This window comes from Pipistrellus hanaki (assembly GCF_964339955.1).
Source record: "Pipistrellus hanaki genome assembly, chromosome: 2".
Taxonomy (NCBI): domain Eukaryota; kingdom Metazoa; phylum Chordata; class Mammalia; order Chiroptera; family Vespertilionidae; genus Pipistrellus; species Pipistrellus hanaki.
In genome coordinates this window covers 161,792,250-161,812,032 of record NC_140504.1, presented here as the reverse complement: position 1 = coordinate 161,812,032, position 19,783 = coordinate 161,792,250, and the positions used below count along the sequence as shown (strand labels likewise).

Below are 19,783 nucleotides of genomic sequence, written 5' to 3'. Positions count from 1 at the left end.
GGCGGGGGGCACCACCTCAGGTCCCTGTTGATTTCTTGTTAAGGCTTGTTATGGGAACTTGACCTCCGCTGTGGGTGCAGCCATCTTGTGTTACGAGATCCCTGACTAAGCTAGGGATGCAGCCATTTTGTGTTATGGAATCCCTGACTCTGCTGTGGGCGCAGCCATCTTGTTATGGTATGATGGTCAATTTGCATATTCCCTCTTTATTAGACAGTACTAGAGGACCAGTGCATGAAATTCATTCACTGGAGGGGGGTCCCTCAGCCTGGCCTGCCTCCTCTCACAATCTGGGAGTCCTCAGGGGATGTCCTACTGACTACAAACTGGCCTTCCTCTGCAGGAGGTGACCAGCCAATCAGGAGAAGGCGCCACCCCTATTACTCCCTCGATGCTGCTGCCTCTAGCCTCCCTCTGTGGAAGGCGACCAGGCCAATCAAGGGAATGCACCACCCCCATCACCCCATTACTGCTACCACTGCAGTCCACTGCAGCTGCGAGGCCTGAACCCCAGGCCTCGCAGCCACCAGGGCTCATGACTGCCTGAGCCCCAGGCCTCGCAACTGCCGCCATGGCTGCCTGCCCTCAGCCCTCACAGGTGCCGCCATGGCTGCTTGCCTTTGGCCCTTGCAGCCACTGCAGCTTTGTCTAGAAGACATCTGCTCTAATTAGCATATTACCCTTTTATTAGTATAGAGGCCAGTGCACGAACTTGTGCACAACTGGGGTCCAGCTGGCCCAACCCCAATGGGGCAGAGCAGGGCCAGGCCTGTTGGGAGGAGATGGCAGGAGGTTGGCTGGCTGGCCCACCCCAATCGGGGTCCAATTAGGGCAGAGCCAGCTGGAGTAGGGGTAGTGGACAACTGGCTGGTGGGCCCTCCCCCATTGGGTTGAAAGAGAGCCTACAGGGGGGCAAAGCCAGCTGTGGGGAAAAGCTATGGGCAGTGGGATGGCTGGCCCCACCCCCAATTGGTGTGGGGAGGGGCGATCGGGGGTGGAGCTGGCTGGGGCAAGGGGCTGCAGGCTGATCAGGGTGGTAGGAGCTGATCGGGGTTGGGCCAGCTGTGGGGAGGGGCTGTGGGCAGTGGCCTAGCTGGCTGGCCAGCCCCGCCCCCAAATAGGGTCCGTGGGGGCCGATCAGGAACCAGTGGCCTGAGGGAGGGGCCATTGGTGGTTGCCTGGCCATCCTTGCCCCTGATCAGGGAGGGGGTGCTGATCTGGGGTGGAGCTGGGTGGGGCAGGGGCTGCAGGAGGATGGCCAGCTGGATGGCCAGCTGGCCCCACCCCACCCTGATCCAGCAGGTTCGCTGGCTGCAGTGGGTGTCATAGCTATCAGTTGTTCTGTCATTACTACCTTCTGGTTGCTGGCTTTTTATATATATAGATACTCATGAAAGTCACACTCGAATCCTAAATAAACCAATTCCTTTCAAAGCCCTTTTCAGGTCTGTACAATTTTTGATAAAATTATTTATACCTCACAGGGCTGTTACATGGATTAAATATTACTATCAATACATGTAAAATCTCACAAAATGGTACCTGCATAAAATATTACATAAATGCTCGTTTCTCTTATCTTCCTTTTCAGCAGTGGCTAAGAGAAGAAACATCTTCATCTTCAATGTTTAATTCTTTTTCCCTAAACCATATGGAGAATGTAATGGATGAATTTGATTGGTCGTCCAGGGTAATTTTGGACACCAATTGTCTTCATATTTCTCAAGGTAACAGAGAAGAGCTCAGGGTTGTTCTCTACCCTAATAAACTAACAAACACTTAGGTCAAATCTACCAGAAAGCCTTCCTCTCAAACGTCTTAAAACTGCCTGTTACAATAACTTAATCAGAAATATTCTTCACTAACAATTATTGCCTGTATATTGTGGATGTCAGGCACTATGCTAGGTACTAGATACTGAAGACAAAGATTTAAGAAAATATTATCCCTGTCCTCTAAGAGCTGACATAGCTTTTACTCTCATTACTTCTGCTTCCACGTCTGGAAGTGAACCAGTAACTACTTAAGTATTCCTTCATTTAGAATTGCATTGTTCAATACATTGGCCAATAGCCATATGTGTAACTACTAAATACTTGAAATGTGGTTAGCACAAACTGAGGCGCATTTTAAGTATAAAATACACAATGAATTTCAAAGATTAGGAAACGAATGTGAAAGATCTCAATAATGTTTTTATATTAAATGTTGAAATAACATTACTAGTTAAATAAATTATTAAAATTAATTTCACCTGTTTTAAAGGCTAATAGAAAATGTTAAATAAACCACTACTCATTAAACTATTATTAATACCCTTTATAAGTCATAAAATCAGAAATCATTTTGTTAAATCCTCACATTTTACATATAAGAAAATTTAGTCCCAAAGAAATTAAGTTGCTAACATCACATACAGATTAAAGAAACAAGGACAAGAAGCCAGTGCCTGACCATGGATAAGGATCTTTTTTTGGGGGGGGTGAGAAGGAGGAGGATGGCACATCTTTATCCTTTTGTTTTTGTTTTGTGCTTTTTACTTTGATTCCTCTTACATAACACCTGTAAATTGGTTGAGTATGAAGTGAGAACTTGCCAAAACCGGTGTGGCTCAGTGGATAGAGCATTGTCCTATGGACTGAAAGGTCCCAGGTTCGATTCAATTAAGGGCATGTACCTTGGTTGCGGGCACATCCCCAGTAGGGGGTGTGCAGGAGGCAGCTAGTCGATGTTTCTCTCTCATCGACGTTTCTAACTCTCTATCCCTCTCCCTTCTTCTAAAAAATCAAAAAAAAGTGAGAACTTTTACATATTCTAATTCTGAATCCTTGGACAAATCAATATCTCTGGATTTCAGCTTATATAAATGAAGATTGGGGATTTGGATTAAATGGTCTTGGACTACAGGTTCTAGCTAACTTAAAACATTTTATAATTTTAAATCAATATTCAGACAGTATAAAGAGTTGGTTAACAATAGAAAGTCAAAAATGTTGAATCATACCTCAGACTTAGCAATAAAACAGAAACCAAAGGAATAAAATGCAGCTTTTTTGCATAGGTAGGTAACATAAAATATTGTAGCAATCTGGCGCCAAATTAACAGTGGTCTCTTTTGTAATTTTTGCATTTAGAGGTATTAAACCCTGAAATCTTCTTTCCTCGCATCATTAAAGGATACTCTTCTTCCAACAACATTTTCTCAATGACAGCTCTGTTCTCTTCACTGATGGTGCTGTCCAGAGTCCAAGGCTATTATAAAAGACAAGAACATATTTTCTTTTTATTTACTACTTTTTGAAGTTATCTTCCATATATTGTTAAATGAAAACGTACAATGATATGATTAACAATTTCAGCTGTCATTTACAGAGCACATAGACATAGCTTTGATTCCCACAATAACTCTACGAAATAGGCATTATTACTTCACAGAGGCATCCCTGTTAAGAGTTAAAGGCTCAAGTCTGTTAAGAGTCCAAGGCTCAAGCTCCTATCCATGATAAAGTAATAATGGCTATCTATGATAATAAAAGCACAATATGATAATTAGACTGGTGTCCTTCTGGATGACTTTCCGGATGAAGTTGGGCCTGTGAGGGAAGCTCGGGTCCCAGGTGCCAGAGGGAAGCTGGTGACAGCAGCCAGGGGAAGGAAGGTCTATTCTTGCATGACTTTCCTGCATCGGGCCTCTAGTCATGTATAAAGGACTATTAGTTATCAGCATTATGCTAGATATTTCACCTATTTCCAAAACTCACAATTCTTTTTCCCTTAAGCTGCAATATCTCCTTGAATAATCACATACATTTTCAACTCTCAAAACTTAAAAAATTTCAGCTCAGGTCGAAACCGGTTTGGCTCAGTGGATAGAGTGTCGGCCTGTAGACTGGAAGGTCCCAGGTTCCATTCTGGTCAAGGGCATGTACCTTGGTTGTGGTCACATCCTCACTGGAGAGTGTGCAGGAGGCAGCTGATCAATGTCTCTCTCTCTCATCAATGTTTCTAATAATCCCTCTACCTTCCTCTCTGTAAAAAAATCAATAAAATATATATATATATATATATATATATATATTTTTATTTATTTATTTATTTTTTTTTTTTAATTTCAATTGAGGTCTCGTCTCCAAGATCTAGACTGTTATTTTCAACTGCCCCCCTCAAAACTTCCACTTCAGTATCTAGTAGGCTTCTTAAATTTAACATTTAAATCATAATTCAGCTGGGACCGGCTGTGTAAAATCAATAAAATATATTTAAAAATATTATAAATAAATAAAAAATAAATCAAAATTCACCATCACATACCTTCCTTCACTTACTTCTTCCCCGGCCTTCCCAACTTTATAGATGGCACTACTAGTCACCAAGTTATTCCAGCTAGAAACCCAAGAATCACTCTGGATTCTTTCCTTTTCTTCAATCCTATGTCCAGTCTACCAAGGAGCTCAACCTCCAAAATATAATTAAATCTCTCTACTTCTATTGATTCTGCCACCACCTCAGGCCAAGTTACCACCAAATACTGCTTAGAATACGCAAATGTTTCTTAATTGGTCTCTTGATTCCTACAAATATGACAGAGTTCTCATCTGCCATCCCAACCTGTCACACCTCCCCTTACCATATTCTATAACTGACTTCCAACCAGCCTTTGTAATACTATTTTTCTGCCTAATGTTTTCCTCAACTCATCACATATCTACTCCGCTCTTTTATTACATTTCAACTTAAAAGTCACCTTCTCAGCCCTAGCTGGTTTGGCTCAGTGGATAGAGTGCCGGGCCTGCGGACTAAAGGGTCCCGGGTTCGATTCTGGTCAAGGGCACATGCTTGGGTTGTGGGCTCAATCTCCAGTGGGGGGTATGCAGGAGGCAACGATTCTCTCTCCTCATTGATATTTCTCTCTCTCTCTCCCTCTCCATTCTTCTCTGAAGTCAATAAAAATAATTTTTTAAAAAGTCACCTCCTGTTTCCCATACTGACTTTATCTAAAGTAGGTTCCCCATCCTAACACCCTTAGTTTGTATTTAATGTCCTTCATGATTTATAATTAGTCTGTCTATTTATTTAATAACTGACTCTTAGACTATAAGCTCCCTGAAAGATCATGTATGTCTTAATTATAGTTGAACCCCCATATCTGGTCATGTTTGGCACATAGTACATATTCAGGAATTAACTGTTAAATGAGGAAATGAACCCTGCAAAGATCCCCATTTTTCAGATGAAACTGAGGTTCACAAATCTTGTAAGTAGTAGAGCAAGGACTTGTATTCAAATCCAGCTGGATCCAACAGTTGTTTCCCATTTGTAGCAATTTTTCAAAGTCAAAAGAAATAAGAATAAGTTTCAGGAAGAAAAATGTTTCGCTCTAACTGGTTTGGCTAAGTGGATAGAGCGTTGGTCTGCAATCCCAGATTTGATTCTGGTCAAGGGCACATGTGAGCTTGATCCCCAGTAGGGGCATGCAGGAGGCAGCCAATCAATGATTCTCTCACATGTCCCTCTCTCTCCCTCTCCCTTCCTCTCTGAAATCAATAAAAATATATTTTTTTTAAAGTTTAAATTTATTACCTTTGTTATTGCTGAGAACTAGCACCAAATTAAAAAAAAAAAGAGGTACTTGGGGTAATGAGTAATAGCTTAATGTCCCTAATATTTTCATAAAATACTTACAATAAGACCATTCTCAGTTCTCCATGATGAATCAAGATAGTGATCTTGTAAAATAGATGCTGTATTTTCATCGTTTCTGTAATAAGAAAATGAGTATAAAAGTGATATTACATAAGTTAATGTATACATTTTAAATAGCAGTGACTGGCAGGTTGAGATGTTAAGCAAATATTTAGTTCCCTTCTCTCCTTAACAGATTTAATGTTGTAGAAGTGCCTGTGGTACCTCTTTGGTCTGTGAATTAAGTTACCTTATCTCAACTGCTAAACATCAAGTCCATTCACTTCTTTTGTTTCCCAAGAATAAACAACTTCATAAGGAAAAAAAAACACCCAAAGCAGCAACCACACATGCTCTGTGGCCATGAATCAACACTTCAGATTTCTTTTGAGTTGTATGTAGGAATTCAACTTTACAATTAATTCTTTTAAATATACCTAAAGCATGAAAGCTACCATCAATAGCACCACCCTCAAAATAGAAAAAAAAAAAAAAAAAAAAAGCCGAAACTGGTTTGGCTCAGTGGATAGAGCGTCAGCCTGCGGACTGAAAGGTCCCGGGTTCGATTCCTGTCAAGGGCCTGTACCTTGGTTGCAGGCACATTCCCAGTAGGGGGTGTGCAAGAGACAGCTGATTGATGTCTCTCTCTCATCGGTTTCTAACTCTCTATCCCTCTCTCTCTTCCTCTCTGTGAAAAATCAATAAAATATATTTTTTTAAATAGAAAAAAAAATAAACAAATGGAAGAAACTGAATAGAAAATAGTTGAAGGACAGTACAATGAAGAGATACGAGAATGTAATGTTTTAATACAACTCATATAATATAACAAATTAACTTGGGTTAATGGGCTCTTTTCTATTAATATATCCATGGGGATCAAACTGTTAATTCACTCCTTTCATTAGTAAACTAATAAGAACTCTCTCAAGTCATATGTTCACTTCATATGCAAAAAGGCTGAATAGTTAAATATTTAAGTTTTGGAAAGCCTAATCTACGATATAATTAAATTTTTGCTTTTGTACCCTGTTTCCCCGAAAATAAGACAGTGTCTTATATTAATTTTTTCTCCCAAAGTTGCGCTAGGTCTTATTTTCAGGGGATGTCTTATCTTTCCATGCGCTAGGTCTTATTTTTGGAGGATGTCTTATTTTCGGGGAAACACGGTATGTCCTAAAGTTATAAATTTTCCCAGTTAAGTTACTGACTTTTCCCAGACCTAGTGTAGTGATAAGAATTTGACTGCAAAAACCTACAGTCAAATTCTTTACATTTTTGAATCTTCAATTAGTTCCATAGTGGTTATAATGAATTGTGGGGCTAACAGTCTATCTACAATAAACTAAAAGTGATAATGTCTCTCAATTGTTGATAACAAAAAGGTTTTAACTCGTGTCAATTTAGATTTGGTAGGGGCTACCAGAAATACAAACTAAGGGATTCTGAGACTTGTATCAGCAGGAGAAAACATTTACTTAACTAGGTCTGCCAAGCATGCAAGAGGTGGGACTAGTAACACTTCAAATTTACTTCAGAAATATTTTTACATGTTATTTCTCAATAAGGATTAGCAACACCCACATCACTGGTGTATGTGTCTGGACACCTACCTGAATCTCGATAGGTACCGCATATTAGCATGTTTAAACCTGAGTTCACCTTTCCTCTCAAATATGCTACTCTTTTTATTTTATTTATTTATTTTTTTAACATTTGGAGAACATTTATTGAGGCTTAGGAGAACATTTTTGAGGTCAGAAAAAACTTTGTAAATGAGACACAAAATCCAAAAGCCAATAAAAATAGACATAATTGACTGTATATTTTTAAAGTTTGTATGTCCCCAAACAACATAAAGTCAAATTACACATGCTATTTTTAGAAAAGGATTTTCAAGACAGATAGGGCAATATTTCTAACACACAGTTTTTTTTGTTTTTTTTTAAATCAATCTTTATTGTTCATATTATTCCAAAGGTTCCTCATTTCTTCCCTCCTCCACCAGGTTCCCACCCCACTCTCCGCCCCCTCCCCACCCTCCATTGTCCTCATCCATAGGTGCACAGTTTATGTTCAGTCTCTTCCCCATCCACCACTCCCCCTTTCCCAGGGAACTGTCAGTCCACTCCCCTCCCATATCTCCGACTCTACTACAATCAACAACTAATATTGTTCATCAGGTTTTTCAATATCCTTTTTGTTGTTGTTGTTGTTGTTGTTTTAATTAATAAACTTTTACACTTCTAAGAATAAATTTTAAAATCTAATAATTTTAAACCTTGGTTTTTCTGCCCTGGGAATTGAGAAGCAAACTTGTTTACATGTAAACTTGCCCTTAGGCTATCAAAAGGTGTAGCCATTCAAATGTAAATGAACACATTGTTTAAAGATAGCTGCTGGTTGGAATTGGATTACCTGTTCTGGGTGGGAAGGGCTTGTCCTCCCCTTTCTCCATTAAAATTAAGGTGTTAGCTTTAAAACCTCTTTTTGGCAAGAGACCTTAAACTTTCAGAACTTTAAATTTTTCAGATAGTAAATCAGTTACTTAGCATTTTCTCAAATCAATAATACCTCCACATGCCCAAGGATACACTTCACACAAAAGACATTTCCAAATAGATCAACCAACCTCATCCAGACCCCACACAAGGCACTCACAGATCAACACCCCAGCGCTATACTAACTCAACACATCCAGATCTAAGCCTTCATCACTTGATTCAGCAGACCCTCAAGTTCCCCCAAAAGTTTCCAGCCATGTCTGAGAGGCAACCCTGGGGTATGGGTAGGCGAGGAGAGAGCTGTTCCGGGCCTGGACTCTGTTGCTCTGGTCCACTCCACAACCAGCTGCTCCGGGTCTGGCCACTGCCGCTCCTGGCCTGGCTGCTGCTGCTCCGGGCCTGGCTGCTTCCGACCCGGCTGCTCTGGGCCTGGCCGCTCTGGGCCTGGCCGCTCTAGGTCTGGCTGCTGCTGCTCCAGGCCTGGCTGCTCCCGACCTGGCTGTTCTGGGCCCAGCCACTCTGGGCCTGGCAGCTCCCGATCTGGCTACCCTGGGCTTGGTTGCTGCTGTTCTGGGACTGGCTGCTCCAGTCGCAGCTGCTCTAGGCCCGGCTGCTCCGAGCCTGGATGCTCCAAGCTTGGCTGCTGCTGTTCTGGGCCTGGCTGGTCCGGGCCCGGCCACTTGGGGCCTGGGTGCTCCGGGCTTGGCTGCTGCTGCTCTGGGCCTGGCCGCTCCAGGCCTGGGTGCTCCTGGCCTGGCCACCCTGGGCTTGGCCGCCTCCGCCCCACGCCTGCCTGCCACTGCTCCAGGTCTGGCTGCTCTGGGCCTGGCTGCTGCTGCTCTGGTTCTGGCTGCTGCTGCTCTGGGACCTGGCTGCTGCTGCTCCAGGCCCTGGCTTCCACTGCCTTGGGCCTGGCCACTCTGGGCATTCTGTCCTTTTTCTTTTCTTTTCTTTTCTTTTTTTAAACACATTTATGTTGCAATGTTGGCTGCTGAGTTGAGTTCTGTATTAGTCTTCGATTTTTCAAGATCTTCTTTGTATTCTTTCTTAAGTAATTTTACTATCTTTTGCTATAACTTGATTTCTTCAGATTGAAAACTTCTTCGGTTTCTTCCTCCTCGTCCTGGAAGCTCAGCAGGCTGGCCTGCGGCACCCCTTTGTTCTCCGTGGCCTCCTGTGCAGCTTCAGCCTGTTGCCGGGGTTGGCGCCGCCCAGGAAGCAGCCTCCGGCCTCGGCTTAGTGGCCCGAGATCAGCGGTCAAGGGCCCAACGGCACCCCCCTACCCCCCGCCCCCCCGCCACTCCCCTGGGACTCTGCCTCACAGCCCCGTCTCCCTCTGTTTGAGTCTGGGTTCCCAGGGTCTGGCCTAGAACTGGGGTTCAGAACAGTCGGAACTGGGACCCAGCACGGCTGGAGCTCTTGATTCCTTCCCGCCAAGGCAATCTAGCATCAGAGTCAACATTCCTTCCTTTGCGCGCAATGTGCGTGACTCCGGGGGCTCCGCTTTTTGCCACTCCCCTGGGATTCCGCCTCACAGCCCTGTCTCCCCCTGCCTGAGCCTGGGTCCCCAGGGTCTGGCCCAGAACTGGGGCTCAGCGCTGCCGGTTCTGAGGTTTAGCCCAGTCCAGGGCTTTTATTTCCTTCCTGCTAGGGAACGCCAGGCAGGCACCCAGCCTTCTCCTCCTCTCCGGCTCTGTCCTCTCCGCACGCGCAGCATGTCTCCGTACCTTAGGCTTTTTCAGCTCCTCTGATTTTCCTTCTGGTTTTCTCTTTCCTTCTTGTTGTAGAATTTTCAGTCAGTAGACTACCTGTAGCTCTGGGCAATGTCCATTTTATATTTTAGTTGTATTCCATTGAAATTGTTGTGTGCTGCTGCGGTTAGGTGTTTACCTGTGCAGCCATCTTGGATCCTTGTCGGGAAGGTGGTTTCTGAAATAATGCTACTCCTTTATCATTACCTATATCAGTCGATGGCACCTCTATCCCCTAGCCCCAGGACAGAAACGTGCACCTACCCTTATTTCCTCAAAATGCACATTCAACTTGTTGCCAATTCTGTTGCTTCTCCCTTTTCCAAATCCAGTTCTTACACTATATCCACACTGACCTTTAAGGCCCCATAGTTTCAGTCCCTGATAGTTATCCCTGGTTAAAATTGCAAGGGACTCAGTTGATAAGTCAGCCGTCCACCTTCCCTCCCTCATCTTTTCCAGTTCTCCCCATCTGACATATACAGAAATGTTACTGTCTGTCTCATCTAATAAGAATGTTAGTTCTACGAAAGCAAGGACTTAGTTTTGGTAACTGCTGTATACACAGAGCTTGGCATACAGAGTTGTTCAATCAATATTTCTTAAATGATTGAATGAATGAGGTAGATGAGGCATGGATCAAACAGGTGTCTCTAGGAGTTAAGGAATGAAGACTTTATCATAAAGCCAACTGGGGATTGAAGAAAATAACATGATCAGACCTGGATGTAAGAAAGAATGCTCTAACTTCAGGAAAGAGTAGAAGGAGCCAAAGAGGCAAGGAGCAGTTAAGAGTGATTCCAGTATAAACACTAGGAAAAGGTGACAGTAACTTAGACCTAGAGAACAAGCAGTGTGAATAGGAAGAAGTGAATACATTTGAGAGGATATTAAGAATCAATAGACCATTCATAACTGATAGAAGTGGAAGGAGAGAGGTAAAGAGTACATGTATGTCTGTTGCTTGGGTGACTGGGAGGATGGTGCCATTTACTAAAGTAGGGAACCCAGAGAGGCACATGTGGTGGGGAAGGTTTATAAGCTGAGATAGAAGGCCTTGTGGAACATCCAAATGCAAACAGACTGAGAAACTTGGATAAATGGATATGAAGATAGGAAAAGATTTGGGTTGGCAGGGAGATTTGGGAAAGATCAACATGTATTAAGTAAACTTAGGAAATAGTCATTTTTGTAGGTCAAATATTGGCAAACTTTCATATTGTCCAACCCAACAAACAGAAATTTAAGTCTTGAGATATGGTATCACCAGGGACTACTAGTATGTATTTATTGAGTAGATGTCTTATGACAAAAACCACTTAGAACACTATGACTTAAAGGACAAGCAAAAGAAAGGGAGGATGATAAGGAATGGTAGGAGAAAGAGAAGGGAAAAAAATTTCAATGCCATCTTCTAACTCTGGTACCTAGCACTTAGCAAGTGTAAATGCTCCTTGACTTATGATGGAGTTTTGTCCTAATAAACCCATACTAAGTAAAAAATGCATTTAATACACCTAACCTAACAAATATCATAGCTTAGCCAAGCCTACCTTAAACGTGCTCAGAACACAATATCCAAAAAATGCTGGCAACACAGTTCACTGTAGGAGTATCTCTTGTGATCCCCTGCCTATTTAGGAGTTACAACATGATGCCACTGCCCAGCATCATACGTGAGTATCGTACATGTTATCACTAGCCTCGGAAAAGATCAAAACTCAAAATTGGAAGTACGATTTCTATTGAATGCTTATTACTTTTGCACCATCGTAAAGTTGAAAAATCACATCAGGGGGCACGAATCCCCAAAATATAATGTCACTGATACTCCTTGGAGATGGTAAAGCAATGACTCTGACCACCAGGAAACAACCACCTTTGTAATCCTTCCTGCATAAGACTAAGATGATCAGAGGTGCCACCAATAGACTCAAGGCTCAGAGTAAGAAGAAAGAGAAATGGGGTGGGGACATGGGAGAAAAAGTAAATACAATAAGAAAAATAAAGATGAAGAAGAATCCAAAGAAAAGGGGTAGAGCCAATGCCCTCAGGTGATCTTTAGTGTTTCCAAGTTCAACTTATTTCTCTCTTGACTGCAAATAAATATCCTTGCAACACTGATCTCATAGACTTCTTGTGAAAAGTAAATTAAATCATGCAAGCAAAAGCACTTGGTCAAGATTAACAAGATAATTGTTAATAAAATAGGCTCTCTACTCATTTTGCATAACTTTGGGCTGCTCTACCTAAAGACTTTGGGAAAAATGACTATATATGAATTTAATTACTCCGCACATTTTTACAGTGCTTTAGCGTTCACGAGCACTTTAAACCCTCTATCTTAGACCTTCATTGTCAAGAGTTACTATTCTCCTCCACCATTTACGGAGGCCCTATTATTAGATTGGACCATATGAAATCGCCACTTTATAGGTAAAAAATGGTGTAAGATTGAACATTTCACATGGTTCAACCTAACAGAGTTCTAATAAAGTTGTTCATAGTTACAAGCAACATAGCTGGCTGAGTTTGGAACGGAATTCTTTTGATTCCTCATCAGTCTAGGCCTCTTCCATTACTAAAAGGAGAATCTGGAAGCACAATCTTTTTTTTTTTTTTTTTAATGGCATGTATCAATTTCTTCCCAGAAAACAAGAAATGAAAGGGCTAGATCTCTCCGTCTGTACACTGCTGTTTAAAATCCACATTGGCCTGATATGCAGGAATCAGGAATCGGTAATTAATAAGTGTTGACTCCTCGCTGGGTCCTCACAATACCATCCCTAAAAGTAACTGATGGCAAAGAACACATTTACAGAACACCCTACAATAGGGGTGTCGAACTCAATCAGAGAAGGGGCCAAAATCTAAAATCCAGCCTAAATCGTGGGCCGAATGGTTTACTGAACAGTCGTAAACTGACAATGTCATAAACTGACAGCGGAATGCAGTGATGACAGCGCGGTGCGGGCCACATTGCAAGACCTGGCGGGCTGGATTTGGCCCGCGGGCGGTGTGTTTGACACATGTGCCCTACAACATGCAGAAATTCATCCCGTATTTATTTTAATGGCTCCTCACAATAACCGCACGCGGTACATATCATGACTGTCAGTTTACACGTGGGCTGTCAGAGGATGGGACCAGTTAAATGGCCCAAGGCCACACTGCTAGTAACGGGAAGGGCCAGCGATGCAAGAGAACCCAGAGCTGTCCAACTCAGTCCTACCCCAAGCCTTGAAGCCAAGCTGCCTCTCGGGAACTTTTCCACCACTAACCCTAAGTGGAAGAGGAAACCTGTGGCCAGTAGGACTGAAACGACACGCCCACGGTCACAGGCTTGCAAATACTGGAACAAGGGTCTCAGAGCGCAGGTCCCGTCCCGGGCCGCCCGGGTTCTAGTTACTGTCAGGCACAGGGCGAATTATGGCGAGATTCTGAGGCGGAGGTAAAGGAGGAATCTAATTGCAATGTGCTAGGGCGAAGTACACATGCTCACAGCATCCCTGTAAAATGGGAAAGGGCGTCCGACACGTGCACGAGCTTCCGGCAGCGGGCCTTGGGGCGCAGGAGCAGCCGGCCGGCGGGATGGGCGCGGCCCTTCTGCTCCGGGACGCCCCGTGCCTACGGGGGTTCTTCCGCTCCCCTGACCCTGGACACACCCGCGGCCTTTCCAAGGCACTTTCCGCGCATCCGTGTCCCTCTGCGTCCCTGCGGGGCCCGGTCTCTATGCCTCACCCGGGCTGTGCCGCCGCTGCCACCATGTCCCCTTCGACGTCCACATCCGCCTCCTCCGCCGCCATGATGGGACCTGACCCCATCCGTCTACCCAGGAGATCCCGCGAGAGATGGGCAGCCTGGGGGCGGGCCCCGTGCGTCACGGGGAGGAGCGGCGGCCTGGGGGTGGGCCGTGTGCGTCACGGGGAGGAGCGGCGGCCTGGGGGCGGGCCCCGTGCGTCACGGGGAGGAGCGGCGGCCTGGGGGTGGGCCGTGTGCGTCACGGGGAGGAGCGGCGGCCTGGGGGCGGGCCGAGTGCGTCACGGGGAGGAGCGGCAGCCTGGGGGCGGGCCGTGTGCGTCACGAGGTGGAGCGTGGAGCGGCGGCCTGGGGGCGGGACCCGTGCATCACGGGGTGGAGCGGCAGCCTGGGGGCGGGGCCTGTGCATCACAGGGCGAGTGGGAAGCCTTGTCCAGCCCCTCCTGAACTTGCCCTTCCTGAGCTGAGAAGCCCCCAGCTTGCCGGGGCTTGGTGCTTCTGACTTTTGTTGTTGTTTAAAGACCTTGGGAAGTGGTTCAGGCTCGGGTTTTGGAGAGATTATGTTCTTGGACAAATTCTTTGGTTTCTCATTTTAGTAAATATCTTTCTGAGGTTCTGAAAAGGTCAAGTCAGACCTGCTTTGAACTATGAAAGCTGTTACAGTGAAGGCTGCCTACCTGCTGGTTCCCTCTCTTCCTTTATTATTATTTTTTAAAAGATTATTCAGCACTTGCATGAAATGCTGAACAATTCATTTAAAATTCAAAAACCAAGTGAGACTCTAACATGATTACATATTTTATTTTATAAGGATATTTACAATTAATTAAGAAGTCACTCTCATGACCATTGATCTTTGCAATAACCTGGTGAGGGAGGTGGAAATGGTAACAACAGTTACACTTTACAGATAGGAAACGGAGGCTCAGAAAGCTGAAATGATTGTCAAAGGATACACAGCTACTCAGAGAAAAATCTGGGATCAGAATCCAGGGTGGAGTTTTTTGTCGTTGTTTCTTTATTTGTTTGTTGTTGTTTTGATTTTTTACAGAGTGCTCAACCTTCTACAAATTATGTTGTTAGGAAAGATAAACACCATTTCTCTCAAAGAACTTATGTCCTCTCAAGAAATTGGATATTGGCCTTATGTATTCTTCTACTTTAGCATTTCTCACTCACATTATTATAACTATTCACTTGTCTGCCACTACCACAGGACTGTGAATTCTTCAAAGACAAAGTCTAGCCGAAACCGATTTGGCTCAGTGGTAGAGCGTCAGTCTGAGGACTGAAAGGTCCTGGGTTCGATTCCGGTCAAGGGCATTTACATTGGTTGCGGGCACATCCCCTGTAGGGGTGTGTAAGAGGCAGCTGGTCGATGTTTCTCTCTCATCAACGTTTCTAGCTCTCTATCCCTCTCTCCTCCTCTCTGTAAAAAATCAATATATATATAAAAGAAATAGGGCTTTCTCTTAGCCCAGAGAGGGTCCTGTTTAAAAAAAAAAAAAAAAAAAAAAAAAAAGACAAAGTCTATATCTGCTAGTCTTTGTACTAACATTCAACATGGTACCTGACACATAGTAGGTGCTCAATAAATATTAAACTGATGAATGAATAAACCAATCAATGGAATGAATACACTTCCCCTACTATTCTCACTTTGTTCCATTTCACATTTGTCTGGGCTCAAGGCATTAGATTAGCTGTACTATGAGTATGATGGCAGAAGATGGAGAGAAAGATTTGTAACAAAGGAGATCCACAGCTCAGAAATTGAATATTATTCCACCCCTTATGTCACCTTGGGGGTACTATTTCTCTTGTTAAAGGGCTTATCCAATGGCCAGTCCCAATGGTAACTGGAATATCTAGGACACGGAATAAGTATTCTAAAATATTGTGGAATTTAGTTTAAAGCAAGGTAAGAAAGATGTACCTGTCCAGATAGTCAAAAGAAAATACAGAATAGGGATGTCTTTCATTGATCTTGATGTAACAGGCTGGATGGAAACTCTGATAGTACCGTTTGGATGCATGTGATAGCAAATGCCCCTACCCATAACACAAAATACTATGTGAACAATTGCTCTTGCCACAATGCCCTAGAGGCTTTCTGGCTCAGGGCCAGGCATCAATAGTACTAAAATATATGTGGAAGAAAGGAGAGGTTTGCACAGAATTCAAATATGCCCCAAGGCTGTTGGAGTAGTCTGAAGCCTCTTGTACCTACCCCACCCATATGATGTCCCTGATTAGTTGGCTTAATGTGAAATCTTATATAATAAGAGGCTAATATGCAAATTGTCCATTTGACTGGGAGTTCAACTGGGTATTTGACCAGGGGGTAAGCACAGCCTGCCGAATGCCCGTGGCCACACCCCCAGGCCAGCCCAGCCCAATCGGCCCTGATGGGCCCTGATCAACCCAAATCAGCCCTAATTGGGGCTGGTGGGCCAGCCGGATCCTACTTGTGCACGAATTCTAGTAGGCTTATAAGTGTCAATACTCAATCCCACCTGCCAGGATAGGACTATAACCTCAAAGTCAGGTGAACTACTAAGGCCTTATCTATTTAAAATCTCCCATTTTAGAGTTCTGCAACTCTGTAACTTATTTAAAGATCATTTTCTCACCAAGCAGTTTGGAAGCAGAATTCAGAATTCATATTTCACAATTACTTGTACTACTACTGTGCTCAATACTGAGGAAATGGCATTGAGCAAGAGATACTCAGTCTCTGCCCTCAACAAGTCTATTAAATATGCAATTTCAAGACGATATGGTAATTTCTATGATAGAGGAGTTACAGTCTGTTGTGGGATCACAAAGGATAAGCAATTTATCCCAGAATGAACCCTCTTCTGTGCCACATTTTTGAGGATGATATTGATCAGTCAAAACTTGAGAGCGATACTCTAGACTCGGGGGAATACAGAATAGAAGATACTGTTCTCTAAATTGGAGAAAGAACCAGTGGGAAAACATTGGAAGGAATAGTGCAATGACTAGTACTCACAAACAGCCAGGAATAGAGCCTATTCCCCACTGGCCAGACTGGAAAAAACTGATGATTCATGTGGCATTGAGTAGAAAACTAAGAGGAGTATTGTCTAAGTATTTAAGGATAATTAGCTCTAGGTGGAGCACTACTCTGGTGCCATCTATACAAATCTTAAAGACAAGATCTGAAAGGATAAAACTGTTTGCAGTTTAACTTAACTGTATCTCCACTTCTTCCCCCCCCTCCCAAAAAAAAAATAAGTAAATAAATAAATAGATAAATAAATAAAGCTTAAGAATATTTATAGGAATACAAAATACCCAGCATTCAACAAGACAAAGTTCACAATGTTTGACATCCAATTAGGCATGCAAAAAAGTAGGAAAATATAGCTTATGATAATGAAAATAAATAAATTGAAACTCACCTACTACAGACACAGATGTTAAAATTAGAACACTAAAACAGTTATTATAACTGTATTCTACATGTTCAAAAAGTTAAGTAGAGACATGGAAAATATAAAGAGAATGTAACTAAATATCTACAAATAAAAACTATAATTTTTTCATTTCAGCCTGCCATGAAAAACATACTGGGTTGGATTAATGAAAAATTAGACATTGTAGAAGAAAGGATTTGTGAACTTAAACACATTAAAGAACTAACCAAAATAAAACACACAGGAAAATTTAAGAGAGAAACAAAAAATCAATGGGCTGTAGGATATCTTCAAGCTTCCTAATATATGGACAAATGGAATTCGAAAAAGTGGGGAATAAGCACCAGGAAAAATATTAGAAGAAACAGTGATTTAAAAACTATAAATGCATAGATTCAAGAAACTCAAAGAACCCTAGATAGAAGAAATATAAAGAAACAGCACTACGGCCCATTATAATTGCTCAAAAATGGTAATAAGAGGGAAACTCTCCAGAGAATAAAGGCATGTTGGCTACAGAGAGAAAAGATAAGGATGACAACAATCTTGTTGGAAACAATAGAAGTAAGAAAGTGTTAAATCAATATCTGAGTGACTAAAAGAAAAAGAAAATCAGTCAAATTAGAGAATTTATACCTACTAAAAATATCTTTTAAAAATGAAACCCAAATAATGTCTTTTTAAAATACAAAATCTGAAGAACTCCTTATCAACCTATTTTTACTATAAGAAATGTTAATGGACATCCTTTAGACATAGGAGAATATTAGATGGTAATCTGGATCTGCATAAAGGAAGGAAGAGAACAGGGAATGGTAACTACAATCAAAAATGATAACATTTTTTCTTAGCATTTAAATCTCTTTGAATGAGAATTGATGTTTAAGCAAAAGTGTGTGAGCTTTACTTGGAAACAGCCTATGTGCCCATCAACAGATGAGTGGATAAAAAAACTATGGAACATTTTACACAATGGAATACTATGCAGCAATAAAAAAGTAAGAACTCTTGCCATTTGCAAAAGCAAGAATGGACCTGGAGAGTATTTTGCAAAGCAGAGAAAGATAAGTATCACATGATCTCATTCATATGTGAAATCTAATGTACCAAATAAACTGATGATCAAAAATAGATCCAGCCCTGGCCAGTTTGGCTCAGTGGATAGAGCATCAACCTGTGGACTCAAGGGTCCCAGGTTCGATTCCGTCAAGGGCATATGTCCAGATTGTGGGCTCAATCCCAAGTGGGAAGCATGCAGGAGGCAGCTAATCAATGATTCTCTCTCATCATTGATGTTTCTATCTCTTTCTCCCTCCTCATTCCTCCCTGAAATGAATACAAATATATTTTGGGGGAAAAATAGACCCAGAGTTATAGAAGCATGAACAGACTGTTTAACATTGAATCTTTAGAGAGAAGGGATGATGGGTGGGAAGAGATCAACCAAGGAACTTGTATGCATATATGCATAACCCATGGACACAGAAAATGAGATGGTGAGGGCCTGAGGTAGAGGGTGCAGGGAGGATAGGAGCAGGCTGGAAGAGTTTAAGGAGGGGAAAAGAAGGACCTAGGTAATACTTTCAAAATTAACATTTTTTTAAAAAGGAAAAAAAAAAATGTGAGAGCTTTATAACATGTGTATAAGTTAAATGTATGACAACAATAATATGAAGTCCAGAAATGGAGAAATCCTATATAATAATAGCCTAATATGCTAAGTTTCTGATTGTCTGGCTGTCCATTCAACCAATCAAAGCATAATATGCTAATAATATGCTAAGGCCACTCAACCTCTCGCTTTGATGTGCACTGAACATCAGAGAGCAGTCAACTGGTCAACCATTTGCTATGGTGTGCACTGACCACCAGGGGGCAGACGCTCTGACCAGTAGGTTAGCTTGCTGCTTGGGTCCGGCCAACATGCCCTGGAGTTTTCCCATGGTCCCTCCCCAGCTGACCAACCTCCCATGTTCCTCCTCGGCCTCAGTCATGCACTAGTGGGGTCCTTGGCCTGTTGTGCTCCCTCTCACAATCCGGGACCCCTTGGGGGATGTCAGAGAGCCAGCTTTGGCCCAACGGTGGAACAACCAGTCACTGTGACATGCACTGACCACCAGGGGGCAGATGCTTATTGCAGGAGCTGCCCCCTGGTGGTCAGTGCACTCCCACAGTGGGAATGTCACTCAGCCAGAAGCTGGACTCATAACTGGTGAGTGTTACAGCAGTGGCGGGAGCCTCACTCACCTCTGTGGCAGCACTAACTATGTCTGTCTGACTTAGGTTCACTCCCTGCAGGCTTCCAGACCGTGTGAGAGGGCACAGGCAGGGCTGAGAAATCCTCGAGTGCATGAATTTCATGCACCAGGCCTCTAGTGCAACTATATTATTGTCAGATTATTATACATACATGAAGTAGTACTTGAATATGTTATCACTATTATATATTAAAATGTATAATATTAACCTTAAAATAATTACAATAACAAAAAAAGTTTGAATGTTAACAATTAAAATGTATTCATATATTATCTGTACTATTTTTAAAAAATATATTTTATTGATTTTTTACAGAGAGGAAGGGGGGAAAGGGATAGAGTTAGAAAGTCGATGAGAGAGAATCATTGATCAGCTGCCTCCTGCA

At 42.7% G+C, this 19,783-nt stretch overlaps 1 protein-coding gene across 4 annotated transcripts in view; it reads right to left on the bottom strand.

Annotated features, from left to right (window-relative positions):
• The window catches only part of MYSM1 (Myb like, SWIRM and MPN domains 1), a 49,644-nt gene extending 35,859 nt beyond the window's left edge, over positions 1-13,785 (bottom strand). For 3 of the 4 annotated variants that reach the window (XM_084872958.1, XM_084872959.1, XM_084872960.1), the window contains exons 1-3: positions 13,679-13,784; positions 5,683-5,758; positions 3,182-3,252 (exon numbers count right to left, since the gene is read on the bottom strand). In XM_084872958.1, the coding sequence (XP_084729084.1) occupies positions 3,182-3,252; positions 5,683-5,758; positions 13,679-13,761 (230 nt within the window). In that variant the 5' untranslated portion in view covers positions 13,762-13,784. Of the gene's footprint in view, positions 1-3,181; positions 3,253-5,682; positions 5,759-13,678 lie in introns of all 4 variants that reach the window. The other variant, XM_084872961.1, reaches the window with a different exon arrangement.
• Positions 13,786-19,783: the final 5,998 nt, after the last annotated feature.